The sequence below is a fragment of the Anguilla rostrata genome, chromosome 18 (genome assembly GCF_018555375.3).
Source record: "Anguilla rostrata isolate EN2019 chromosome 18, ASM1855537v3, whole genome shotgun sequence".
Classification (NCBI taxonomy): domain Eukaryota; kingdom Metazoa; phylum Chordata; class Actinopteri; order Anguilliformes; family Anguillidae; genus Anguilla; species Anguilla rostrata.
This window is the reverse complement of record NC_057950.1, coordinates 15,143,955-15,171,419: the sequence shown is the minus strand read 5'-3', so window position 1 is coordinate 15,171,419 and position 27,465 is coordinate 15,143,955. Positions and strand designations below refer to the sequence as shown.

Below are 27,465 nucleotides of genomic sequence, written 5' to 3'. Positions count from 1 at the left end.
GCTGCCAAAACTAACCAGAGGGGGAGCTCTTGCACAAAGCACAGAAAAACCCTGCTATTTGTACCCTTCCATCCTTCCCTGAATGAGGAAAATGGAAATGATTTATTTACCAGTGAGATTGTTTTCATTTCAAGAAGAGAACTCCTTTTTAGTAGAAACTGAGCTGCTTTAAAAATTCAGCATAGACAGAAATTTTTATTTACCAGTGTCACAAAAAATGAAAAATCATTTCAGATAAATGGATTGATCACAGGACACACAGAGGCACTTCTTCCCCATCAGAGGAATTCTGTACTTTTTCATAGCAACAAAGCTGTTCATTTGAGAAAAATCATATTTTTTAAAAACCTGGTAAAATAACAGTCACCTGTTAAATACTGCAAAAAGTCAGTATTTACACCATTAAATGAGGGGACCATGACAATCACCCTCATTTGCTAGAGACTATGACTGCTCTTGACTCACATTGTGCTTTAACATGACTTAAAGCTTTAGAAACTTTCTATTTTACACAGTAACTTCCATCATGTGATACGGTATCTGTGCCAAACTACAGCTTCCTCAACAGTTTGGTGTTGGATTAATTTGCCCACAATTTCAGCATTTGAAGGTCCCTTCATAAAAAATAAAAAAAAATCAGAATTTCCAATTCTTCTATCTGCAGCTTCTGGACGTAGACCAAGGAAGAGCAGATGAGGGAACATCTGTAATGAAACCATGGATATAACCGATTACAGACTGCACACATTAATATTTAGCACATGATTCAATCATAAATCTAAAACATTTTAGACAAAAACAGGGTGATAATGACTTCAGACAGAACCTCACAGAAATCAGGGTGAAAATGACTGCATACACAGAACCTCATTGTAATCAGGGTGAAATAATGGCAGAGACAGAAATTCTATAAAATCAGGGTAAAATGACCACATGACTGCAGACAAAACCTCACTAAAATCAAGGTGAAAATAACTGTTGAGACAATCCTCCCCTTACTGTTTGCCAGGTCTTCACCAGCCCTTTTGCGCGATTGGTCGCCCCTGAAATATTTTCAAGAATCAATATTCTGCCATGCACTGGTAAATACAAGCTCTAGGGCATTCAGCGGTAATGCACTGAAACTGCCAATGTATTTGGTTGCATTTCACCCACAGAAGTGAACCCACCTGGCAAAGCCATTCTGGATGAGCTCCATTTGAAGTTTCTGGTCCTGAGCAGCGTAGTGTTGGAGCTCAGACTGAAGGACTGGCGGATGAATCTGGGGAATGAAGCTGGAGAACAGAGCTGGAGCCAACTGTACCCAGTCTATGAACACAGAAAGCAGGGAACTGCTACCTTTTCACAGTATGGACCACATTATCAAACAACAGTTACCAGGGGACCACATGAGAGACATGGGAACAGAGCCACTCAAACTCAGCCTTGAAAATACTGGCACATTTATGATCAATCTCAAGAGAAGGTAAGGTAACACTGCAATAAATAAATCTATTTTCACTACATGGAAACAAGTCAATAATCACACAATATATCTATGATAATGCTACTCACAGAGGAAAAACAAAGAATTTCACGGGAAAATGAATTTATCCACAAATCAGGTTAATGAGGCTCCCTACCTGGCCGGAGAGAGTAGAGGCCCCTAACTACACTTTCCATGGTGGAAGGTGTGATTTGAAAAGGTGTGGACTGGGCTTTTAGAAGGAGAGCTTAGAAAAAACATAAATACAGAACAACAGATCTTATCCCTGCTTACTGCTCAGTGTTGCAATCACTGCAGCAGTCAGCCTGTGGAATTCACACACATATCAATTGACACTGCTTCAGTAATAATAAAAAACATCTGCTTTCTCTTCATGAAAAAATAAACATTATTAATATGTCTGTCCTGAGGGATTTATAAACACAAAGTCCAGTCAGTGAGTGTGAAAAGCATAAACTTACATGCAGGACAGTACACAGAGCATGGAAGAGCACAGACCTAAGTATGAAAACATGAAATACATGTGTGGAGAATATAAAAATGGTGAAATATTCTACTCACGCATTAATGTGTTCACGTGTTTATCTGCAACATTGTCTGTGAACAGCCTGACCAGGTCATCTCTCAGATCTCGGTTGAGTTTTGTTTCAATGTAAAACTTGTTCTAAAAGTGAAAATGAAAGAAGAACTACAGACTAACAGGTCTCTGTGTCTTATTTGGAAAATGTTTATTTTGAAAACACCAGCATACATTGGAAGACTAACTTTGCATGCGGCATGAAATAATGTCATGAGGGAAAGTAATTTTTTGCCTTTCCATGTAAACAGACAAAGAATTTGCATTTACTGGGTCAGTAACCTACCATATATATGAATATGGGCACTATGCTTTCCAGGGCTGCCATGTACCGGGTGAGAACAGAGTCAAACTTTTCAATAAACTTGTCTGTTGGGCAAGCCTAGTTAAAAAGATAAAAGTAGAAATAAATTTGTTAGAATTGTCAGAACAGTCCTTCACAAATGTAAACAGAGTTCAGAAATACAACAAAACTGATCATGTCCAAGACGGTAGTTACCTTAATAATTTTTTTTAATTTTTTTTAAGTATCACACATTCAGATTTTTTTGTAGTTTTTATATATGAGATACTCAATTACTCAATTAAAAGGTCAGAGTCTGCATTCATCACTTCATTAACAGTCAATCAATTACATGTGCACCTCACCTGCAAATCTTCTGAGACCTGTTCCAAATGAGCCGTTATTTTCTGTTTTAAATCACCGTACATCATTTCCGAGTGCTGCTGACAGACACATTTATACACACAGCTGAAAACAGAAACAAAGTGTCATCTGTAAGATGTTACATTAGAGTGGCCTTTTGCCACAGTTTCTTCATGCTAATTTAGAGTTCCAAACATGTTAATCACACCCATTAGATTGGGATGTTGGGAGAAATATTTTAGCAGGCAGAGGCAGTGCAGTGTAGTCCAGTCTGTAGTGGTGTAATTAAGACCCACTTCACTTTGGTTGTATTAAGATGTATTTGCAACATGAAAGAATACTGGCTGATATGAAATAGCCTATGTCTCAGGCTACTAGTCCAATTATCCACCAGGGCATACATCAGACAGAGCATAAAAGACAAAATTATGACACAAAAAAATATACATATTGTGCACAAGAGAGCTTTGGCATGTGAATTTCAATGAAATACTAATTTTACACATAATTACATTTGTAAAACATAACTTTCTGTGTTACTGTTTTCTGTGTTATCAACTAAACACATTCTTTTTTTTATTTTTATTTTTATTTTTTTACAAACGTATGCCAAAACAAACATGCAGCCACACAATTTAGGAATATTAAGCATCTAGAAAGTCATCCATACATGTTACCTATATATTTGCTCATAGGAGATTGGGATGTAGTCCACTGGGCTCTGTGTCAATAGCTGATCAATGGCTTGTTCCAGTTTTGGCCAGTATGTGCTTTTATAATCCTCTGTAGTCATTACATTCATCACTGCATCAAAACAGGAATACATAAAACAGGAAACCGAATCATTACCGACAACCTGAAATTTTAAAATGTTTTTTAAATTAAGAATTCTTTAACTTCACTTAACTTATCATACTTGATAGAATGCGCAAATATTAAATAGCCTACACGTTTCTAAGGGAATTGATAATATGTTAACAAAGTTCTTTCTGTAGCACTTTAGCGTAGTTGGTACCTAACATTGGAATACAACACAAGTTTCGATAACATATATTTGAAAAATAAAGTTTACCAATCCACAATATGCAAGATAGCAAATTACTGAACAGCTTTTGTTTAGGATATCCAGGTAAAACTACAGCCTCTGGAGCAGTCATATGGAAAATATTTGTATATCTAATCCTGGCCATGCCAGTGTCAACAGAAGGTAGCCCGCAGGATGTTGCGGGGGAGGACTGAATATCGTTGGGATGTCTCTCCTGTTAGGTCAGGTGCTACTGGCTGGCTGCATTAAGGCAATGTTAAATGTACAACATTTTTTAATTCACACTTTCAATTAGTAGACTAATTTGTAAAAGTTTTCAAAACTAACGACGCCCTAAGGCACAGCTGTTTAAATCATTGTGTTTTCAAAAACGTCTTTATTTAGCTGAACTCCCAAGACCGGAAAAGACGAGGCCAAATAGACTTGTCAGCACTCTTATAACACCAGTTTCTTGCCGTACAAACAATGTACACTGTCATGTGGTAAACACTGAGCCTGCTTGCTTACAAATATGATCGCTACAAACAACCTCAGTTAATGCTAAAATTCAAATAATTTAACTATTGTTGATGCTTCGCTAGCTACACCCACTAGACTCTGCAATGTGATTATGGTTAACTTACAGAACTTGGGAGCTGAGTTATTGATGTTAAGAGTAGTGTTCCCAGGGACAGAAGCGGTAGCACAATCTGAATCGCTGGCCCAGCTAGATTCCGACGAGTAACTGTGCACAGACTCTTTTCTTTCACGAACTTCTTCCAAATCGCGTGATGAATGTTGTGTTGTAAGTTCGGGGCAGCGCAGAAAGAGTTTTGGCTCATTTGAAAGATTATTTTCGGGGCACCTCAATGTATTTACACTCGTCTCCCAGTTATTATGGTTGTGATCATCAGTAATCTCGAAGCGATCTTCTTCCATAGTCTCCTCCATAAGGCCAGATAAATTCCAAGAACTAGGTAAAAAATAATAATAATAATAATAATAAAGTCCAGCGATATCACCTCAGAGCTACTTTCATTTTCAACCTGTCATATTCGCTCTTTTTTCCTCCTGATTTCAACCACTGATCAGGGAATAGTAGACTACCGCATTCTTACTAAATTTTACGACACTTTTCAGCAAGATACGTTCTATGCGAGTTCCTTCTGGGAAATGAAGTCCTTTTGATAGACATCGTTCAGTGCGACCGGGCGGGACCCTTGTCAATTATAACAAATATATTCCATTACATATGTTGACTTCAGGGCAGAACAGGCAGACAAGTAGTAATTGTAATGTAACTTAATGTAATGTAATGGTCTTTGTGAACACATCGATTAATCTGCCTACATCTGACCGGAAAAGATGCATGCAGTGCACTCGTTCACCACCAGATGTCTCTGCAAAACTGTGAATTGTGATCGACCAGTCGATCTCAGAGGCCATGCTGGCGGATCGCATGTCATTTAAAACCGCGCATCTTCCCGTTTTCATTTCTCTTCCGTATGGCTTCTACCTGACAGACAGGTACACTTTATTATTATGAAATATGGCCAATCTACTGCTGTTGAGAACTTTGTTACATTAAGCATGGCCATTCTTGACATAGACACCATTTTTATGGAATCATTCATGATGCTAAAAATGCTGTTTTCTATGTTTGACCAGCTCACCTCTTCACTTGAGATTTTTGTTTGTAGCGCTCGAGGGTGTCCTCAGCGGAGGTGTGGGTGGGTTTGAGGACGGAGGTGCAAGTGGAGTTTACAAACACAGAGTCTAGGGGCCACAAAATATAGTATAACTAGTATACATAGTATACTACCTAGTAATATTGCACACAAACCCTGACCTTTTTTGTATACAGAGAAAATGTATACACACTGAGGTTGCTATGTATCCATGCTAGTTTACTTAGCAAGCTATGGGCTTGTAATGTCCAGTCAGAGTAACTGATAAGAGAAATTTAGCGGTTATTTGTAGGCTAATGAATGAATTTGTGGGTCAGTGACGTGCATGGGCACCCCTGCTGTAAAACACTGAACCAGTGGCTGACAGTTCACCTAAATATGTACTTCCATTGACATTTTAAACAAAATATTATGCAAGTCAAGAAGATAAAGGTTTTCCTAGAATCATTCAAATAATCAAATTTGACCCAGAGACTGGATCAGTACACAACACTACAATAAGCAGAGTTGTGGCACTGCCGTGCAGATAAATTAAAATTAAGCGGAAGCGCAGATCCACCCAAAAATAAAAATATTTGAATGTTTTCATTTACATTAGTAATTATATTAAAAATGTAACCACAAATGTAAGACTTTAAAAAGCATCCCTCCCCATAAAAAGCTTTCCCGGACAATTCTTGAGACAAAATCAAGAATTACATGAATAAAGATGTTATAATAAAAGCCTATTAAAAACCACTGAAGGACTGTGGGAGAGTTGTAGCTAGTAATAATTCAGCTAATTAAGTCAATCGAAATGTGTGCTGTCCCTCAGGCTCATTTACATGCGAGCAGTGCCCTTACGAAGCCGCCTCACGTCCACATTTCCACATTTCACAGCTCCTGAAACATTAGCGAATCATATTAATTCAGCCATGCTCCATTTATGCACTCCCATGAATGCCGTGCTTCTGTAACTCTCTGACAGGTTTTAAAATATCTTTTTTTTTTCTTTTCTTACTTAACAGACTGGGAAAAACCCATTCTCAAGCTGGAACAGCCTTCATCCAGGTGAATGGCCTCAGATCCCAAACACGTTTTAAGCTATTATACTTTTTCATGTATTTATTTTTGTCTAGCGGGGCTGTGTAGATTTATACATGGCTTTGCTGCAGGTTTGCAGATTTGTGGCCCCTGCAGAAATGTGGTTGGAGTGGTGATGAGAGTTGTAGTGAGACTGAAAATTCAGAACGCTCTGTACTCTCTCAACGTGCCAGTCTAATTATATTCCGATTCACCGGAAACAGCCTCATAGCTGCTGGTAGGGAACTTTGTTTTCTTTTCTTTTTGGGGAGGGTGGGGTGCAAAATGGCTCCCTGCAGTGGAAGCGGGAGCTGGTTATGTTTAAATTTTTACTAACATTATTAAAAAGCAACACATAGATTATTTGCAAGTTGTCTAAATCAAGCCTTAAAGGTCATGAAAACTAGCAAAACAATTCTTGTAACCGATTACCTTGTGACACCCACATTTTTTAAAGGATAATTTTTCTTTGCCATTTAGACAGAAAGTACAACTGTGGATATGTGTGCTTTAGTTGATAAAACAAAGCAAAAGATGAGTTTTATCCATTACATACAGTGCCATGAAAATGTATTTGTCCCCTTCCTGATTTCCTCTTTTATTGCATATTTGTCATACTAAATGGCTTCAGGTCTTTAGACAAAATGCTATATTAGACCCATATCACCCATGTGAAAAAGTAATGCCCCCTTGGTTACTCAATCAACCAATTAATTGATAATTTCATTGATAATTAGATTCAGCTGATTGACCACAGCCAGGCTTAATTGCAGCCAGGACTGTTTAATTTAAACCTCACTCATATTGAACCTTACCATCAGAGTAGTCACCACAAAGTCTCTACAAGCACACTATGTCACTATCAAAGGACATTCCAGTAGAGATGAGAAAAATATTGTTGAAATATATTAGTCTAGAAAGGGTTACAAAGCTATTTCTAAGGCTCTGGGACTCCACCAAACTACAGTAAGCGCCATTACCACCAATGAGAGAACATTTGGAAGTTGGAACAGTGGTGAACCTTCCCAGGAGTGAATGACTGCCAAAATTTCTCCAAGGGCGCAGCGACAACTCATACACGAAATCACAAAAGATCCCAGAAGAACGTCCAAAGAACTGCAGTCCTCTCCAGCCTCAGCTAAGGTCAATGTTCATGACTCCACAATAAGAAACCTTTGCCTGAAGGACCAGGTTGAGAAAATGAGAAAAACAGTTGAGTGCCATCAGCACAGCCATGATATGACACGCCATGAGCAGAGATGACTGGACCAAGCGATTTAGTGTAAAGAGAGGAGAGGACCAAACACTGAGCCCTAGGGGGGACCAATCAAATAGAGGCACGGGGAGGAGATGGATCCCGTCCAGGTGACCTGTTAGGATTGATCAACAAGATGAAAGTCAAACAAAGCAAGAGTGAAGCCTTGAGATGCTCATCTCAGGGAGGGATGCAGTGGTTGACACCATCAAACACAGCAGACAACTGGAGCAGGAGGACTCAAGTCTTTATGACTGAGGAGACCAGTGTCAGTGGATGGAGCAGCCAGACTGGAAACCCAATAGGTTGTGATGGAGGTTATACTGCTGGTGATGTACAGTCGATTACAAACTGCACACTTTGAGTAAAAATTTCAGAATGGGGTTATTTGTGTGCGTGCGTGAGTGTGTCTGAAAATGACTGCAATTCCAGAGATGGGAAGTTTAGTCAGAACCTCTAGGATCCCTGCCACTTTAAGGTACGTGCCGCTGGATCACTGAAAACTAATGAATCAGGACACCAAGTTTATCATCAATGATGGCCTGTGATTTTAAAAATCACAGGCATTTAAAATATTCTATTTGTTGCTTCAGTTGTTTGCAGTGGAAATAAGAGTGTTTCATGGTCTCTATTTTAAAAAAATAACCTGCATCAAAGGGAAGCGCTTTGCCTTTTTAGTGGAAAATTTTATTGATTAGAAGGAAATGTGGCATCTTGCACAGCTTGGATTTATTTAGTATCTTCTGACACTGATCCTTCAGCGAAGGGGGGAAAGCAAAAGTGCTGTGAGCACAGCAGCACAGCTACACTGGGAGCACAGCTACAGTGAGCACAGCTGCACATAGAGCACAGCTACAGTGAGAGCTCAGCTACACCGAGAGCACAGCCACAGTGAAAGCACAGTTATACTGAGCACAGCTACACTGAGAGCACAGCTAGACCGAGAGCACAGCTACACTGAGAGCACAGCTAGACTGAGAGCACAGCTACACCAAGAGCACAGCTACAGTGAGAGCACAGCTACACTGGGAGCACAGCTATAGTGAAATCATTGCATTGCACATCAATAAGGAACATTTTTTCCCCCAAAAGAGCAGTTGGTGTGCATAATATGCATCACTGTGGCACACATCACATATACTTCAATTACTGCTAACAATTAGCAATTACCTTCAAACATTTTCCCCGCAATGTATATAATTAGGATTTTTTCAGTTTAAAAAAAAAAAGAAAGCTTTTGTTTTCGGTGATCATTCTTTTATTTCCTGTTACCCTGACAACTGCATCCTGTGGTACCACAGGATGAGTCACATCAGCGCAGAACTCCTATTCACAGCCTTGTCTTCTTTGTTACATTTCAGAGTGGCACAGCATCTGCTTTAGACACATGACACGTTGGAAAAGGGTTGTGTGACAGCCATTCCCTAACACACTCCACTGTACAGAGCTGCAGAAAGCACTCAGTATGGCCTGGAGGCATATGCTTGTGTCTGACAAGGCCACAGATGCAGCTATGAACACAAAATTGACACTTCTACACACAAAGTCAACGCTGTATGATGCCATTCTCTAATCAACAAAAAACGTGTATATATCTGATATGGGACATCTAAAAATAATAAATGCAACTCAAAAAGTCAAGCAACGTCTACACAATTTTATCACTGTCACTGCTATAACACATTGCTTGCCAGTTCTTCAATTGCCTCATTTACTTTATAAAAATAATAATTTGTCCAGACCTGGAATAATCAAGTCTACATCCTTTGAATGAGCTCTCGCAAGAATCATCCGGAGTCACAAAGTACACAGCGGCGGCATAACACACACCCATACAGGGTCTTGACAACCATGCAGTCACAGTAGGAGACTAGGGGGGAGAGGGGCACAGAACACAGCTCTCATCTCTGTTCAGACTTCCCATGAGTCACAACTGTAGCACCAGTCGGCAGTCCATGACACCGTGCCAGGGGTCAGGGGTCAGGGGTGGCCCCAGGGGCAGCCGCACGGATCCCCACAAACTCTCTTCCTGTCCCAAAGGGACCGCAGTTCCTCCGGTGAGTGCTGTGGCGATGACAGCATGTCCAAGTAGCAGTGTTTCTCACACAGCCACCCCGAGTCCTGAAACACACACATACACACATTTACACACGCACACATACATTTACATACACACACATTTACACACGCACACATACATTTACATACACACATTTACACACGCACACATACATTTACATACACACGCACACATACATTTACATACACACATTTACATGCGCACACATACATTTACATACACACATTTACATACACACATACATTTACATACACACACATATACACACAATTACACTCGCAAACAAACATTTACGTACACACCCACACATAATTACACATTTGCGTGCATACAAATTTATACACACATACATTTACACACATGGACACACATTTACAAGCACGAAAACGCATACATACACAACTGCAGGAACACTGGTATTTATACACACACACACACACACACACACAAACATACTGTACACAAATGTGCACTCACCCACATAACTCACATGAATCCATGGTAAATACAGGTAGATGGGAGAATGACTCAGTAGTATAAATACAGGTAGATGTGAGTGATTCTGTGGTAGAGCTGGGTATTATACTGCAATGATAATTATGACATTTTTTTAGCGCAGTAACAATCATCGATACCATACCATGTGGTGCCTTTCTTTTCATCTTTTTTTCTTTAATTATACCTGATGCAGTAGTAAACATCCAAATTTCAGAGGCAACATGAAATGGTTCTGGGAAAAAAACATCACCACTGATATCTACTGGGTGTTGATAAGACAGCCGGTCAGCAGCAGGGTTGTACTGTATAGCCTTCATGTGACTGACAAAATCACATCATCATATGGAAGCTTTACGACCTTGCAGGTGGCAAGTGCTGCTGGCAGCGATGACTGTTATTACAATTATTTGAAAATGATTATTGCTGCAGTATACTGCTCAGCCCTACTCTGTGTAATCAGTACAGGTAGACTGGAGAATGACTTTGTGGTACAAGTACAGGTAAACTGAAGAATGACTCTGTGGTATAAGTACAGGTAGACTGGAGAATGACACAGTGGTATAAGTACAGGTAGACTGGAGAATGACACAGTGGTATAAGTACAGGTGGACTGAAGAATGACTCGGTGGTTTAAGTACAGGTAGACTGCAGAAAGCCTACACTTATCCACCATGGACTGACCTGGTACTTTCCTGGCCCAACTGCAGCCATCCATATGCCCATACTTACATCCTCACCCTGCAATAAAACGGCATTTTCCACATTAACACTGTACACTAATATCTGAAAACTAAGCAGTTATAGGTTGCACTGAATAGGCAACAATACGGTAAGAAAGGGTATACTGTTTCCATTTGATACATCACATTAGTCCTATTGTAAAAAAAAACTAAAATCTAACTAAGCCACGCTACCACATTTTGTGCAAACAAAAATAGCCATGCACTGCCACCCTTAGGAGACGAAAAAGTTTTGTTTTGTTTCGCCTGGAGCCCAGCCCATATCCGAGATGCAGAAGTACTGTTGGCAAAAGCCTCCTTCTGTGTAAGCCAGTCACAGCCCCGTCTCCACGCCTCTTCTGGGTTGATGGGGTAAGTATTATGTGTTAAAACCGATCTAATAGAACTGCACAAATGACCCTGCTCATTTCAAACCGCCTGCAGTCGAGCAGTGACAGCCTGGACAGTGTTTTTTTCTCTGTTTTTTCCTGTTTAGTATTTCTAAAGTCCTGTTTAGCATTTCCTTGTTCCGTTCCAATTCCATTGGTATCATTCTTTAGCTTTTTATTTGGCTTTTTAGCAGTTTGTTTAGGAGTTAGTAGCTTGCAGTAACGTAAAAATTTCATAGTTTGTTCATTGTTAAGATTTGGTTTTTATAATTACATAGCTTTTCCAATTGTAACGTTAGTCTGCTCTAATTGCAGTATTTTCCAATTTTAGTTTCAATTGCAGCATGTACGCTAAGTCTAGCAGGTTTCTAATTTTAGTGGAGATAGCTAGCATGGGTTTCACTTGTCCGGCTGTCAGAGCACCACCTAGTTACTCACAAAATTACACTGTTAAGACTAAGTTTGCTTCTGCAATTGAATGCTCAAAGTGAAACCGTTCGATTACGTTCAAAGTGAAACTGTTCAGCTAGCTAAGGTTAGTCTACTTTCCATGGCCATGGATGATAATTTAGGTGACGTGGTTCCTTACGGGGGAGTAAATAAGCTAGAAGGAAACGATACAGTTGTATCATTTACTTGTCTATTGTGTAACCGTGTAACGGCAGCTCTTGCTCCGCCTACATGCCTGTGACGTGTTACCGACTGGTTCTATTGCTCCTCCTTCCTCCCCCCTACCCTCTGTGCTCTCGCTCTCGAAGACAGACCAAAAGCTGGTGTCTCTGTACACTTTAATTGTGGATCATAGCTAGCCCTTCATTTAAATCTTACACTTCATGTTTTTGTGTGAGCGCAGGGGTGGGATACCTGGTAAGCCTTCAGTCGGTTTGCGTTACCGGCCAGCCATTCCACGAGGTCCCGCGAGACCACGTACCCAGAGCCGCAGGCGAAGGCTGGATACGCGGGGCTGCTGTACTCCAGCTCCTGCCACTTCCCGACGCGGTCCACCGCCCAGCTCTGCCTGAAACTGAAACGCACGCGCTCAGGAAACACCCTTTCACGGCCTCAACGGGATACCAGAAAGAGGAACTCTCTCCATAGGAACAGGTCCAACAGGCTTCTGCCCTGGACCCCACTTACTTTCCCCACCAGAAACTATTCCTCCGGAGTCGCTTGTGGTCTATCTTCATTAATACTGCGTCCACGTCGATATAGCAATCATCATCCGTCTTTAGGAGGAGACTGAAGTCAGCATTTCCTATTGACCTATTGAAGCAGGAATGGCTACTTTAATTAAAACATCCATTTGTAACTTTTCTTCCCCCAGAATGAATTTAAACATAAAATTAACGTAAATCCTTTCAAGCCTGTACCAGTACCATCACTGTACACACCGCACGCACACATGCACGCACGCACATTCATATCATTCAAAGATTCATACCAGTTGTAGAACTGCAGCAGTTTGGAAGGCACATTCCTATAGGTGTCAATCACATCTACAAACACCATGTCACCATGGCGAAGGCTCTCCTGATCCAGGGCTTCATCCTCCAGTCTGAGCCTGGAGGCCTGGTCCTGCATCCGCTCGGGCCGCCCCCGCAACATCTCCAGCAGCACATCCACATCTGAGAGGACAGGGTCTCGACACGTCAACATATAGCACATGCACGCACACATGCACATCAACATACAGCACACACGTAAAGCACACGCACGCGTGTCAACATACAGCACACACATAAAGCACACACACGCGCATCAACATACAGCACACATGTAATGCACATGCACACACAAACAACAAAACGCAACACAAAACATACATCACACAAGCAACACATATCAGACAAAAATTTCACACATGTAACACAAAACACAATTTGAAGATTAAACTGAAGGGGAGAATGACCATTTCTTAACTATAGATTCTGTTTCTACAGAACAATACAGTACCTGCAGGCTCTTTTGGCAGTGAATTCCATTCAGCCATTACTTTTACAAGCAGGCTCAATATATTGGCAGGTTCTATCACTCAGCCGTTACTCTTATAAGTGGGTTTAATGTACAAATCGGTGAGCAAAATGTCCGGGTTATATACAATGACATTAACAGACATAACAGGCTGCGCATAAATACAGTGAGTGGATAAATTAGTACTTAACATTACTTTCACACAATTTTTATGGATGAGGACATTTTTGATGATTGTTGGATCGTTAGAAAATGGAGTTAGACAGGAGGGAGCGGTTAGATTTCAGTGCAGTCCGGCTGCAGAAGCATCGCTGTTCCCAATCAGTCTCACAGTCAGAGTGTTTCAGTAGCAGCCCTTTAACCTGAACACAGGATGTTTTTTTCATTCCAGGTCCTTCAGTCCTTCTACTGCTTCTAATGCAGCTGGACTTACCGTAAATGGAGTACGTAAACCCTCCTGCTACACCAGGAAAGCCAAGAGCACTTCTGTGAGGCAACGTTCCCTCCTCAATCTGCAACACAGATATACTCTTTCACAGAACACAGCCACAATGCACACGGCCAATAGCTATCCATGTATGATTTTGAAAGGGTATTATTTTGAAAGGGATGATTTAAAAGCATTTAAATGATAACAATCTAGTTCCTTGAGTTCTGGTTCCTTGAGCGTGGTGATGCATTGTCACTACATCAACTCCAATTTGAGTTGAATTTTAATAAGACCAAATAATCTCTGGCGCCTACTACATCAAATAGTATGTTCTGAGGAGCAGGACATTGCATACATAAATTGAATATTTACAAGTGGTTGCTTTAAAAAAAATTTCCAAGCTCATTTTGAAAAAAGGAATTAAATATTTAGATAATACTAATTGGTTACCAAACAATTATCTGCACTGGATATCGCTATGCTGGCTTTAATCTGGGAGGTATGTGCTCTCTGTCAGTCCCTGAGTGGGACTGCCCTTTCCAGAGTCACTGCTCACCAATTACCAAAAATATTCATCCAATAAGGATCGTTATCCAATAATTTGCTCGTTAACGCAAATAGCATGCTCCTCCAAACAGCAAATCATGTGGCGGCATGTTAATATATAGAGCATGCAGATTTAATGCAGAGGTTTAGTTGTTGTTTGACCAAACATTAGAATGGACAAGACGTATGATCTAAGTGACCCAGACCGTGGTCTGATCTTTTGTGCCAGACGCAGTGGACACGTATTCATCTCAAGCTGTTTCCCTAAACATGGCAGTGGCTTCAGTTTACTCCAATGGCCTACACAGTCCCCAGATCACAACCCATCACCTTTGGGATGAGATGGAATGGGAGGTTCGCAGCATGAATGTGAGGCCAAAAAATCTCTGTGAACTGTGTGATGCTATCGAGTCAGCACGGAGCCTAAGGAATGTTTCCAGCACTGTGCTGAATTCATGCTGCAAAAAATTCTGGCTGTTCTGGAGACAAAATGGGGTCCTACCCTGTACTATGTAGGTGTACCTAATTGCCACTGAGTGCATATAAATAGACTCCCTTTATTGGATGATGTACATAACTGATGCCTAGTAATAAGCTGAGCAGAGCTTCAAATCACAGAATCACTATGATTAATAACCCAACTAGGGCCGAGTGGCATACCACAACAATCATTTTCCAATATCGTTTGCATGCAATGAACAAACATTGCCATCATGCAACATATTGCTTTTCTTTTCCTTTTTAATCATGCCTGTTGCGGTAGTGAACAGTCAAACTTCAGAAGCCATGTGAAGCGCTTCTGGAAAAAAACATCACCATTAACATCCGTCAGCCAATCCGTACAGCTTCCATGTGATGTCATTTTGTCAATCACATGGAAGTTGCAAGGCCTTGCTGATGACTGGCTGTCTTATCAACACCCAGTAGATATCAGCGCTGATGTTAATCCCTGGAAGCATTTCACGAGGCCTCTGAAGTTCGGATGTATATTACCGCATCGGGTACGATTAAAGAAAAAAGACAAAAGCTTATAAGCCGCATGGCTGCAATGATTGTTATTACACTTAAAAATATTCAATAATTATTGTTGTTGTACATCACCCATCACTACTGTAATGAACATTAGTGCCCCGCAACCTCCCCCCCCCCCCCAAAAGAAAACGGAGCTATACTTGCAGAGGATATTCTAAACACTCCTCCCCCATTGTTGAACTGAACCCTCGAGACGTTTGCAGTCACCAGATCAGCGTCCAAACTCTCCCAAACCAGTGTTCCTTCAAAGCCCTGAGGACAGATAGACAGATTTTCTTCAAAGCCCTGAGGACAGAGTTACTTCAAAGCCCTCGAGTCAGACAGAGTTCCTTCCAAGACACAGACATAATTTCTTCAAACCCTGAACCCTCTTGACCTATGTCCCTGAAGTTCGAACCCAGCTCCTGTGCTCATGTCCTTGCATTGACCCGCTCCACAATGGCACAATCACTCACCTTTGGCAGAATGAACTGCTCCACAGGCTTATACCACACCCCATTCATACTGGTTCCTGTGCATATGGAGCTGAAACGAGCAGTCACCACAGGTTCCTGCACAGGGAACACACAGCCACCCTGAGATCAGACACAGAGCTATCCTGAGATCAGACACAGAGCTATCCTGAAACCAGACACAGAGCTATCCTGAGATCAGACACTGAACTACCTGAGATCAGACACTGAACTATCCTGAGATCAGACACAGAGCTATCCTGAGATCAGACACTGAGCTATCCTGAGATCAGACACTGAGCTAAAAAAAACTGGACTGTCCCTCTCCTGTAAAGGCAAAATAAAAGCACAATGATAAAATAAAATCTGTATAATTCTGGCTGTTTAGGGCTCATCTCTAAAAGAATTTCCCTTGGTATTTTCAGGATGCATGCTGTGAATTTCATTATTCATTGACCTTTGGAGTGTACGGATCAACTGATTTTTTAGTGAATAAGCTGAAATATCCAGGGAAATTACACATTGATCAGTGACTCTAAGCAGAATATCTGCAGCACTATGATAAAAAAGAAAAAACGAAACCTAAAAGTCACAGCATTTTTCACTGCTCAGTGAAAAGGGTCTCAAAAATCCATGGACACAAAGGACAGATCCGGTGAAAAATAACCCTTTATTTCTGAAACAAGGGAGGCAGCAGTCCTGCCCTTTGAGTGAGGTAAGCACATGAGCTGCTGAAAAAAGCCTCTCTCAGTGTGCAGGATCCTAGAACTGGTGATTTTCTTTGGATAAAAGCAGGAGACACAGCTGAGCAAAAGCGCACTGTCCCCTCTGGATCGGATATAGACCTGCAAACCCCAACTCCCCCCCCCCCCCCCCCCACGCCTGAGTGCCTCCCACCCGTGCACAGGCCGGCTTACCTCCTGATCCACCTGGAAGAGCTTAACCGTCACGTTACCCCGGAGTTCCATGTTGGGGCCATCGGGGAACACCCCCAGGCGGGTGATCACGATGGGGTGCAGGACCTTGAGGTCCAGGCTGACAGCAGACACCTCAGAGTGAGCGAGCACAGAGGCGTCGGGCACAGGGAGCACCTCCACTTCCTGTCCATTCACTGCAAACGCGAACCAACATCAATCAGCGGGCAGACAGGCAACATCCTTTAAACACACACTGATCGGTGTAGGCACTTCCTCAAGCTGGGTCTGCTGACAGGGTCTTCTGGTGACAGCGCACTAGCAGAGCACCAGCTCAGGCAGACGGTGTGTTATCCTGACATCAGCCATTTTAAAGCTCTCTCTTTCTCTCTCTCTCTCCACCTCAGGGCTCTGGGCTGAGCGTAGGGCTCATCTCAGTGCCTGGGCTTCTTAATTAAAAAAAGTGCAGTTTATTACCCAGGAGATCAATGCAAAGTACAAAGCTGTTAGAAAAGGGGTTGAGTTTTATTTTTACAATGCCAATGTATGTCCCTTCTCCCTTGTCCCTTGACAAAAAACCCCAATTAAACAGGGAGCACTGGTAAGTAAGGTTCAATGAAGGCGATGCTTTAAACCTTCTGGAGGGGTAGAGATGCTTTTGGCACAAAGAGGAAAGTCAAAGGATAGTTAAAACACTCATTTCTGTAGTCCTGTCATTACAAAAAAATGTAAATGTTCCTCCCCGGGAAAAGGAGAGGAAAAAAAACACTTTGCCGCCAATTAATTGTCCATTTAGCACACACTGACCTAAATCTGGAATTAAAAGCATAATTGCATTTTAATTAACACAGCTGTTCCTATGCCACTTTCAGTCACAAATCCAGACTGTATGCCAACACTTCATACTTTGCAAATAAATAAATAATAATGCTGTGCTGCTGGAACTGCAACAGAGAAGTCATGGATCTGAGCAGAACATGCAGAATAAATTAGCAAGTTTTATTTTCATTGATTGACCATTAGGCAAGAAGAGGCAAACAGAACAATTCCCTTGAGACTTCTTGAAACAGATCCCTGGCAAAGGCCTTACTGGGTGATTCAAAGGGCACAGACACTCTTATAATAATCTCACTGATAATGGCCAAATAAGACAAACACTTAGCTACCAACAATGTGGTTTTAGAAGAAAATTGGATTGGTGTAAAGCACAGAGTCCTGCATCTCCAAAATTAAACTAATTAAAGTGAATGAGACAGACTTGCTCTGTCAATCAAAAAACAGGATACTGCTTCTCTTTCATCCCAACATCTAAGCCACACTGCAAGCATCGCTAGTGCATCATGGATTTATGCAAATAATTTGCAGTTAAACAGCACAGAAGCAGCTAGCTAATATGTGACTAGTTTGCATCACTGCAAACTGCATTTGATGCATAGCCAACTAGTGCAGAAATCAGAAACTAGGAATTATAATACGTACACATATTTACAATTAAAACAAACATTAACTTGCCTGTTAATTATACAAATATTTAACTATTCATATTGTAACATTTATGTTATTTTCAACTTCACTCATACAAGTTCAGTAAAAACATAGAGCAAGATGGGAAGAGTGGTTAGTCTAATTCTTGTCCTAATCGTTTCAGTCTAGAGTAGTTAACCACACCACAAATCAAAGAGCGCCTTCCAGGAATGGCCTAAAGATTAGCAATGCTGGCCACCAATTCTGAATCAATCACACAGCAGGATACAATACAAATTCTGTAGGAAGTTTCTGAAATTAATTTGCATAGCTGTAGAACCTCCTTTGCAAGTGACCCAGGTCAACGTCACACAGATGCATTTTTAAATAGAGGTGACCCTTTTCCACTGAGCAACAGGAGAGGCCAAAAGATGTCATCCATATGTGACAATCCTGTAACTAAATGAGGTGTGGACACTGTACCTGGATCAGTAAGGTTGAGCAAGGTACATGAGTACGGATCCTCCCTGTCCTCTTGAGGTATTGGACAGCCTCGTCTTCCAATGATAAACTTAACAGCCACCCTGAAAGATGCAGGACACAAGCCGGAGAGAACTTCACACAGCAGCACCTTTACACAGTAAATTCACTGTATTTCTAACCTAAAGCCATCAAAAGTGAAGGCCATCTCTTGTTGCTATGGTGATAGATTCACTGGAAGGTTTTGGTCAGCCGCTTCAGTTTCTCTGTGTACGTGAGTTCAGGTGCCTGATGCACGAACCATCAGAATTAAGCCTGCTCATTTCAATCAATTACCTTTCTGAATTAAACAGGTCCGACACCAGACAGTGGGGACACTGCTTCACCTTTACTGTTCACTCCATTTTTCATTGTGTTGTTAGTCTGGCTCTCCCCTTTCCCACGCTCAAGAAGTTAATGTCTTTACAACTGTAATTATTATCTTAGAGGAAAAGAAAACACAATGACAACTGATACCTCTTGAGAGGCATTTTTAAAAATGAGATTTCCCTGTCTGCCTCAGAAAGAACAGTACTGTAACAAACATGGTCAAACGCTATGTTCAAAATTCCTTGCTGAGGAAGGAACAGCAGAAATAATTTGTGGTCTATAAATCCCAATATAAACATGAATGCAATTATAATGCAAAATAATATTTATATTTACTAGATTACTTCAATTATGAAAAAAGTTATATGAAGCACAAACCGATGGCGGAACTGCGGGTGCTGCTTGATGTAGCCCAACCAAGTCTCCCTTATCGCGTCCCGGAGATCATGGTGATGGCGTGCGGACAGCACTCCCACCAGAACTTCCAGGGATGATGGCTGTCGATCTGTGTTATTTTAAACAGGTTTTACAGTCAAAAACCTATCGACGCCATTGAGAAACTGCACTTATCCTCTCCCCTTTCTTGAAATACCAATCTACCTAAAATTCAAAATGTCAGTGTTCCAATATCGTGGCTGGTGTTTCGGACTGACTGGTTTAGGCCCAACTCAAAAACGACAGGTGACTGTATAGTGTCTGTCTCTGCTGGACCCCCTACCATCACATAGTGCATGGCTCCGAAGTGGAATGTTAAACGAACCCATCACTATTGCATACAATGATTTACTTCACATAGCAGTAATTTAGCTGTATTTATTGCCAGTTTTGTACTTCATTAGAAATGTCTCAAGCAACGAAAGACACCCCCCCCCACCCCAGCCACCCAACACATGTTAATAAATACAAAACGCCTGCATAATCACGGAGAACCAACAATTTGCTTAACACACCATCTAAACTCTTTTGGATCTTTCCACTAACACGTCTTTTCATGTTTCATGCTAGCAAGCGAACGTTAGTTATTGGAACTCCAATACCAGTCGTCTCACAAAGTCAGAAAATTAGATGTCGCTAAAAGCAACGCCCACATCAATAACAAAACAAACGAATATCCGTGCAGTTACAAGACATGCCATGTGAAAACGTCGTTACTTCGTTTCATGTACAGCCATCTCTTCACTAGCGATAAACAGAACAGAAGATATATAGCTTATTAAAATGCAGAAGACAAATTCGCTTGCCAGTGAGCCGAAAAGTTAGAAACTGCATGGGAGAGCTATAGCTACCTGAATCGTTTAGATCCAACAAGGCAGTTCTGTTTGCTACCAGCCAGAGATGCACCACCACCGCGATAACGCACGGACACAACAGCAATGCTAAGCTTCGCATGGACAGACTCCTTGTTGCTGATCCGAAGGTTTAACGGGCTGAGTGCGCGAACGAGGTCGGTAGAATTGCTCCGAACAGTATTACCCAATTTCTGAACGCGATACATTCCGGCTTCGGATGCCCCATGTCTGCTCACTGCGTGAGAGGTCGACGACAAACGTAGAACCAATAGGAAGAATGAAGCGAGGCGCTAGGACTTCTGGGGCTTGGAGTTGCATGTAATCAGCAACAAAATAGACCTGTTTTGTGGTAACTTATGATACACTTTTCTTAATTATTGAGCCAGTATTTCGTAAAATTAAATTAATATTAAGATAGGCATGTTAGGTCAGACGCTGGTGGTATATAAGTTAAACCAAGGAGGTTCTTTAGACATAAATTAGACCCTGTGTTATAACGACTAGCTACAAGGGGCGCCACCCCAGCACCCCAATCCTGCGGATGTAAGGTGTAAGATTGACACACCGTAAAACAAACTTAACTGTTAAAAATGGCAGAAACAGTTTTCCCAGTTTGAGGATTTTCATATTTACACATTATTCACGATTGCAGATTTATTAAAGTGACAACGATCAAATTAACCGCTGTTTAACGTTTTTCGTTTCTAGTTTCGGCGTTTAGGCTACTGTAGCTACCTTGCAAATCTACAACAATATAGGCGCTCATACAAATTAAACAAGTTCTATTCCGAAGCAATTCTGCCCAATGTTTCCTAAATTATTTAATGTAACTTGGCCCTGTTTTTTCATCTTACATTCAGAAAAGAATGTGGTCTTTCAAACTGTGTCACATAATAATAATCTCGCCTAAATATAAAAGGATGTTAAATAAGGCAAAGAAATACCACTTTAAAAAAATAATTTTACTCATTTATTTAATACAACACTTAAAAAATATAATACCTTCAGATTCTTAAAGTTGTTTCTTAAAAGTTGTCTGAACACACCACCCAATAGCAAATTTTTCATTTCATATTTCCAAGCATGTCCTGCAAATGAATTATTCTGAGGTACTTATTCAACAAATGCTTTCCAGATCAGGCAAAATATAATTCGATTTTGATATACATTATATAATAGTTTTTTTTTAATGACAATATGGAGCTGGATTTCACATCTTCCAAGTTATAACCAAATGCCTACACAAATAAGAATTTACAGAAATTATTTCAATCACCACTATATTTATTACAGTTGTTGAGGTGTTTAATTTAAAATGCATGTTCACTAGACTCTAATACAAAATCAAGATAGGAAGAAAACTATTAGATATTCTGATAATCATCAAAAGGCTCATGTTATTTCTGAGAATATTTTGGCAATTTCCTTCTTCAGTTTGTGTGTGTGTGTGTGTTTGTGTGTGTGTGCAGAGATGTACTGCAACATATACATGTGTGCAAGCAAAGACAATTACTCAAGAAACTGTAACAAAGAGATTCAAATACAGTCAGCGTGTTTGATAAATTGTATCACAGAATGCATCAGCGTGTACACACAGTATCTGATTATATAAAGTGTCAGAGACTATATGGTGTAGAGTGCACCCAATATGAATGCATGTAAAGTACTTGTCTTCCACATGGCCCACAGCTTTACACTTCATTGCTCCTCTCTTTCCACACCTCCACATTCAACAGGAAATTAAAAACCTACATGACACGTGTGGCTCTACTCAATATAGGTCATAAACAGCATATGTGATCGTTCTCCAATGATTAATGTACTGTATGATGTACTGGCATATTTAAATGTTTGGGCTTGTACATAGCTATGGGATTGTTGCTATAAGGTTGTATGTTTTAGTATTAAAATGATATACACATACACACCATAAAATGTTCGAAAGTTTCTTGTGCTGTGGCCTAATGCAGTGTCTCAGACCTTTGTGAATTACAGCCAAACCACAGCTATATTTTTGGTTTTCTGATGTGTAAACATTCATGGGTATTGTATACAGAGGGGTGGACAAGAAGGGTGAAATCTTGCCAAGATGGAAGACAACTGTACTAATAAATCTGATGGAGTGTAGAACGGACAAATATATAGACCATTGAAAGATGACCTGAGGTTCATCACAAACACAGTGTGTGATAAACCACATGTCCAATAATCAGAAACACTGCATAACAGATAACACTCAATGTCGTGCTTACATTCCTGATTTTACTGAATATAATCAGTAGCAATTTCTTAAAAACTACAAATATCAATATGTCTTCTCTGCCATCATTTGTCTAAACAGCAAAGTAGCAGGATGATAACTGTTTAAGTGTCAACTGAAAAATACTGTATTTTCTGGAAATCCCTCCTCTGGCCTTAGCTCCAAGGCATGCAAAAAATTTGCTATTTGCTTTAAAAAAAAAAAAAAAAAAAACTAATCTCAAACAAGAGAACAACTTTATTCCTCAATACCGAAGGCTAAATAAAATACAAAACCATAATGGACCAAAATGGCATGTGCACCACCTGTTCATAACTTGGGTGTGTTACCCATAATGCTTCAGGCTGGTCGGGATGCCAGGGTCATGGCCCCACCCCTACAATGTGGGAGTCAGGTGTCATGGGTTCCAGCAGTGAAGGGGGGCCACAGCCCTCAAAGGATGGTGCAGAAGAGCCTTTTCTGGCAGAAGGGATTTTCAGAGATGGGCAGAGGCAGGATGAGAGGATCATCTTCTATATGAGCCTGGCAGTATGCTATCAGATCGGCCGCCGCTTTAGACACCTGAGGGAGAGAGTGACAGAACATCAGTATGGTTCAACGCTGACCTTACAGAGAACACGATGATCACACACACACATACACACACACACTGGGAGGGGGTGGCTTATAAAGCTTAAGGGTCTATATACTGACTTGGCTGAAGCAATCTAGAAAATCTGTTAGAGTGCTGCAATGCAACAACAACCACATGAGCATTTTGCTCATTTTGAACAGTAAGTGCAACGAAAATAATGGAGTCATTATTTTCATACACTAAAAAGCTCCACTTTGGACAGCTTTGGGTTGGAGATGGTTTGGTGTAAACACACGGAAAATCAGATACATTCAGTGTGCCCATCAGCATACATCAGCCAATACACACCACCCACCTTCTGCTATTCTGCTGCAGAAAATGGAGTCCAAAACCCCGAGACCAGAGACACAGCAGTAATTGTGACCCAGCACATCGTCAAATGCAGATGGGCTATAATTATGGAAGATAAACCAGCAGTGCTGGAGTGCCCCTCTAATTTCTCCCTCACATGACAGAATGAGATACATGATAATTAACATACAGTCCTCTCCTCTGCCAGCTCACACACACTGCGTTCCTACTGCTGATCTACTGGTTCGCTGGCAGACCCCTAATTAGAGTTTGAGATCAGAGGAAGAAGCTGTCCTCGCCATCTCCCCGGAGGGGAAAAATCCAGAAACACACCATGTTTTCATTAGTTTCCCATTCAGGGAGTTGGCTTCCACTTTCACAAATGCATGCTGACACCAGGATGTTAGGACTGTAATTCAGTGATGAGCTTCCCCATCTCAATCCGGCTAAAAATGTTTTACAGTTCAATTAATAGATTGCAGATATGTATACACATTATCTCCTAAACAGAATTGGATCCATTTTTCTACAAAACACTACACCGCACCATCACTACAAAACGGAAAGATTACAAGAGTAACACCCCTGACAGGGCAGTAAATTGTGTGTGAAAAACAAGAGACAGCCAATGAGCCACAATTATGGGGCTGAAAACACACTGTTAAACTGATAATGATACTGATCCTGTTTCTGGTGATGAACAAGCTCACTGACTACAGAATATGATCTATCAATCAGAAGGTAGTTTTTCAATTATTTTCTTCTCTGCCTTAAAATGGGTGATCATCATGTATATCGGTACAGGTTTGTCCTAAAAAATTTTTTAAAAACCAACAGGTTGAGAATAGTACTGATAATCAAATAAAATAAGCTGATTCACTGGCCCTCTTGGATTATTAAATAGGTAGAAATATGCAGACACAGCAAGCATGTCACACAAGCAGCACACACAGACATGACAAAACACGTGTGTACACACACATAAAGACACACACATACAGCTACACAGAACCTTTATCCTTTCAACAAAGGTTTCCATTTTGAGTTGCTCCACAGTCTTCCTCGCCTGTGCGATACTGGCAGTACAGTTGGACACGCTGTCATTCATGGTGGCGTCCTACAAGAAACAGGCAAGACCAAAGGAAAGGAGAGAGTGCTTTGAGTTTCCATGTACCCTGTACCTTCCCAGAGAACATGTATTTGGACATTCCCTTTCAGCCAGATAATGTACAGCTGGTGTATGGATGGTCCTGACCTTCAGCCCATATGAGTCCATAGCCTCAGACTGCTTTCCCCTGGCATTAATGTTGACAAGTGCAGCAACATTTTCCCACTGAGTTTGTGTTGGCTACATGAGTCATGGGGCTTTTGCAAGTCTTGAATTTCGTTACGGAGTACCGGCAACTGAATGTAACTGAGGATCCTAATGTAGTTATGGTAAGTTGACGATTCATATACAGAGTATTCTCAGAATAAATTACCTCTGTACGTGTAAGCAACAGGTAATAATAAATTTTTAAAAGTAATAATTAAATGGAAGCAAACTCAAAGCAAAACAATCACAATTCATTTTCAGGTACAGTTCCTTTTTTATGTACTCCTGGTATCCATTGTACATGAGAAACTGCTTTTTATGTGACATGAAGGGGGAAAAGTGACTCAGCATAGTGTTTCACCACTCAGCCATATGATATGTTCATAAAACCACTCTCAGGGCGAAAGAATCCCAACTCCTGTCACCTCCAAGAAAATGTGTCTGGAGTTGTAATTTCTCTCCCTCTCTCTCTCTCACTTCCAGATGGATGCAGGTGAAGTTGGCTGAGGCTCTAGCACCTCTCACATAAGAGAGGCCGATGAGCACGATACACAGCGAGGAGCAGAACAGCAACAGTCTGGGGTTTGAGGTAGGCGTAACCACAATGCGCACTAAAGCTAAATGAGTCATGTGATGGATGGAAGCAAGACTTTTAAATAATGTTGCACAAATCAAACAAATTAACAGTTCAATCTATTGTACGACAGCATGCCAATTAAGCATCGCCATGTGTCTGCAAGACACTGACAGCTCATAGCAGATGGACCGACCAATCTGAACCTAATCAGACTAATGAGGAAATTCAGGTACATTCAGCAGCTACCTTCTTGGTGGAAAACAGCATCTAAGACCTCTAGGATGCAAATTCCCATCCATCACCGTAACATACAGACAACAAGGAAGACATCAGAGCCAGGCTATATCACAGGAGGCAGAGAAGGCCACAAGGAAGCAAAATCACCAATGGCCTTTATGACATCATCAGGAAACACTGGACAGGGGTGAGGGTGACATAATGAGGGAGCATCTATGCAGGAAGTGAGCTGCTGGCTCAGGGGTGAGACTATCTGATGGGCTGAAAGCAATACAGTACTCCAGATGAAACCCTTCAGCTGCAAAAGGCAATAAGAACAGTTCCACTGCCTGCCTGCCCCCCCTTCCCCCCGAACGCTGAGAGGTGTAGAGCTAATACAGAGGTACACAGTAGCTACTCTCAATGTTTCTCACAATGGAGGTTAGGGAAATGGGCTTTAAACTCAAAAGTTGTGAGTTTGATTCAGATTCCACAGGGTATTGCCCTAAATTGCTTCAATAAAACACCAAGCTGGATAAATGGAGTGTATGTTTACAGAATTAAAATAAGTCTTACAGTTGCCAATTTGCATTACCCAATTTTGTAAAGTTCTCTGGATAAGACTGTCAGGCTATATGCTGAAATGGGAAAATGTAAAAAATATTTACCTGCTGCACTGACCTTTATTTATCAGCATTAGTACTGTTGTGGCAACAGCTGCCGTTTGACGCAATGGCCCATAGCGTTTTATGAACAGCGTTAAATGATGAACGCTAAACAATGTAATTTATTGTTAGTAATAGTAACAGTTGTAGCCTGGACAACACTCACATGCTCGAGCTTCTCAGTCCACTGCAAATACATGGTAATCACAATTAAGCGCAATTTAGAGAGGCTGTTATTTTGGCGGTCATTTCTTATGCGTTGCATGGGACACAATACATATTCATCAACTAGTTCGCGTGGATTGGTCATATTCAAGAATTAAAACCAAGCCTGAGCAAAATATCAAGTACAGCTAGCCAAATTGACAAGTGACCTCGGTTCATTAGTTTGTAAAAAATCTTCTGGGTTTTCTGCACAGCATTCAATCTTCAAGAAACAGCATTTACATTTCTGGCCAGCTAAAATGAACTAATGAGTGTCAAATTGCGCTCCATATCAAACTCCAGCGTCGAATCGCTGTGAAGTAGGCCTACCTACCAAATTGCTGACTACATTCACGCGCAATGCTCCGTAATGTAGGCTACCTGTGCTGTCGTTTAGCTGACAAGATTTTCCCCTTTTAATTAGTCTACTTTTAGGTAGCAGTCAAACCGGCAACCCCGACAAATTTAAGCTATTTAAATTTTAGCTCGTAGCTCATTTGAAGTGTTATTTTGCCGTGACAGGTTGTTTCGTGAAACTGATAATGGAATTATACAAATGAACACATTGGAAATGTTAATTTAACCTACCTGAATTGAATTGTCGGTTACCCAGTGTTTTCCACAAAATACGGAGTCCCACGAACGCAAGATTCAGTAGTCTGGATATGCAGAAATATTTAAAACCTACGCATCACTTTCTTCCTAATTAGGAAAATCCAATCAATCACAGGAAATAATTCAATAACTCTTCAGGCTACTTCTCGTCATAACGCAACACGCCGCCAGTCGATGCAGAGCGTATTAGCCAAATGATAAATTCGCTTTCAACCCTGCACCGCCCTACGTGTCCTCAGCCCTGCTGGAGTAAATTTATAGCAGCAGGGAAGACCCTTCCAGTCATGTGCCACAGCCTGAACTGCCCTTTTTAATAG

At 41.0% G+C, this 27,465-nt stretch overlaps 3 protein-coding genes across 7 annotated transcripts; all 3 read right to left on the bottom strand.

The window, feature by feature from the left end:
• Positions 1-175: 175 nt before the first annotated feature.
• cacul1 (CDK2 associated cullin domain 1) lies at positions 176-4,865 on the bottom strand. Of its 2 annotated transcripts, none has more exons than XM_064316959.1 (9): positions 4,378-4,865; positions 3,387-3,513; positions 2,712-2,814; positions 2,350-2,445; positions 2,048-2,150; positions 1,623-1,712; positions 1,170-1,274; positions 1,000-1,043; positions 176-704 (listed from the first exon to the last, which is right to left on the bottom strand). In XM_064316959.1, the coding sequence occupies exons 1-9, from the start codon at positions 4,682-4,684 to the stop codon at positions 525-527; spliced, it is 1,155 nt and encodes a 384-aa protein (XP_064173029.1). In that variant the 5' UTR covers positions 4,685-4,865; the 3' UTR covers positions 176-524. The 2 variants fall into 2 exon arrangements, with proteins under 2 accessions (XP_064173029.1, XP_064173030.1); XM_064316960.1 differs by having other exon boundaries at positions 1,170-1,308; positions 4,378-4,863.
• Positions 4,866-8,973: 4,108 nt separating this feature from the next.
• b3galnt2 (beta-1,3-N-acetylgalactosaminyltransferase 2) lies at positions 8,974-20,621 on the bottom strand. Of its 3 annotated transcripts, none has more exons than XM_064317240.1 (13): positions 20,369-20,621; positions 19,461-19,587; positions 18,717-18,817; positions 16,773-16,966; positions 15,859-15,954; positions 15,548-15,655; positions 13,829-13,907; positions 12,866-13,049; positions 12,562-12,687; positions 12,289-12,448; positions 10,998-11,054; positions 10,309-10,403; positions 9,724-9,859 (listed from the first exon to the last, which is right to left on the bottom strand). In XM_064317240.1, exons 1-12 carry the CDS (start codon positions 20,469-20,471, stop codon positions 10,347-10,349), a joined length of 1,392 nt encoding a protein of 463 aa, XP_064173310.1. In that variant the 5' UTR covers positions 20,472-20,621; the 3' UTR covers positions 9,724-9,859; positions 10,309-10,346. The 3 variants fall into 3 exon arrangements, 2 of the variants coding, with proteins under 2 accessions (XP_064173309.1, XP_064173310.1); XR_010327051.1 differs by having other exon boundaries at positions 9,729-9,859; positions 10,296-10,403; XM_064317239.1 differs by lacking the exon at positions 10,309-10,403 and having other exon boundaries at positions 8,974-9,859; positions 20,369-20,620.
• A 2,229-nt stretch (positions 20,622-22,850) lies between these two features.
• On the bottom strand, positions 22,851-27,407 carry LOC135244818 (guanine nucleotide-binding protein G(I)/G(S)/G(O) subunit gamma-2-like). 2 transcript variants are annotated; one of them, XM_064317402.1, is made up of 3 exons: positions 27,122-27,407; positions 24,569-24,673; positions 22,851-23,192 (listed from the first exon to the last, which is right to left on the bottom strand). In XM_064317402.1, the coding sequence occupies exons 2-3, from the start codon at positions 24,662-24,664 to the stop codon at positions 23,064-23,066; spliced, it is 225 nt and encodes a 74-aa protein (XP_064173472.1). In that variant the 5' UTR covers positions 24,665-24,673; positions 27,122-27,407; the 3' UTR covers positions 22,851-23,063. The 2 variants fall into 2 exon arrangements, with proteins under 2 accessions (XP_064173472.1, XP_064173471.1); XM_064317401.1 differs by lacking the exon at positions 27,122-27,407 and adding an exon at positions 26,496-26,843.
• Positions 27,408-27,465: the final 58 nt, after the last annotated feature.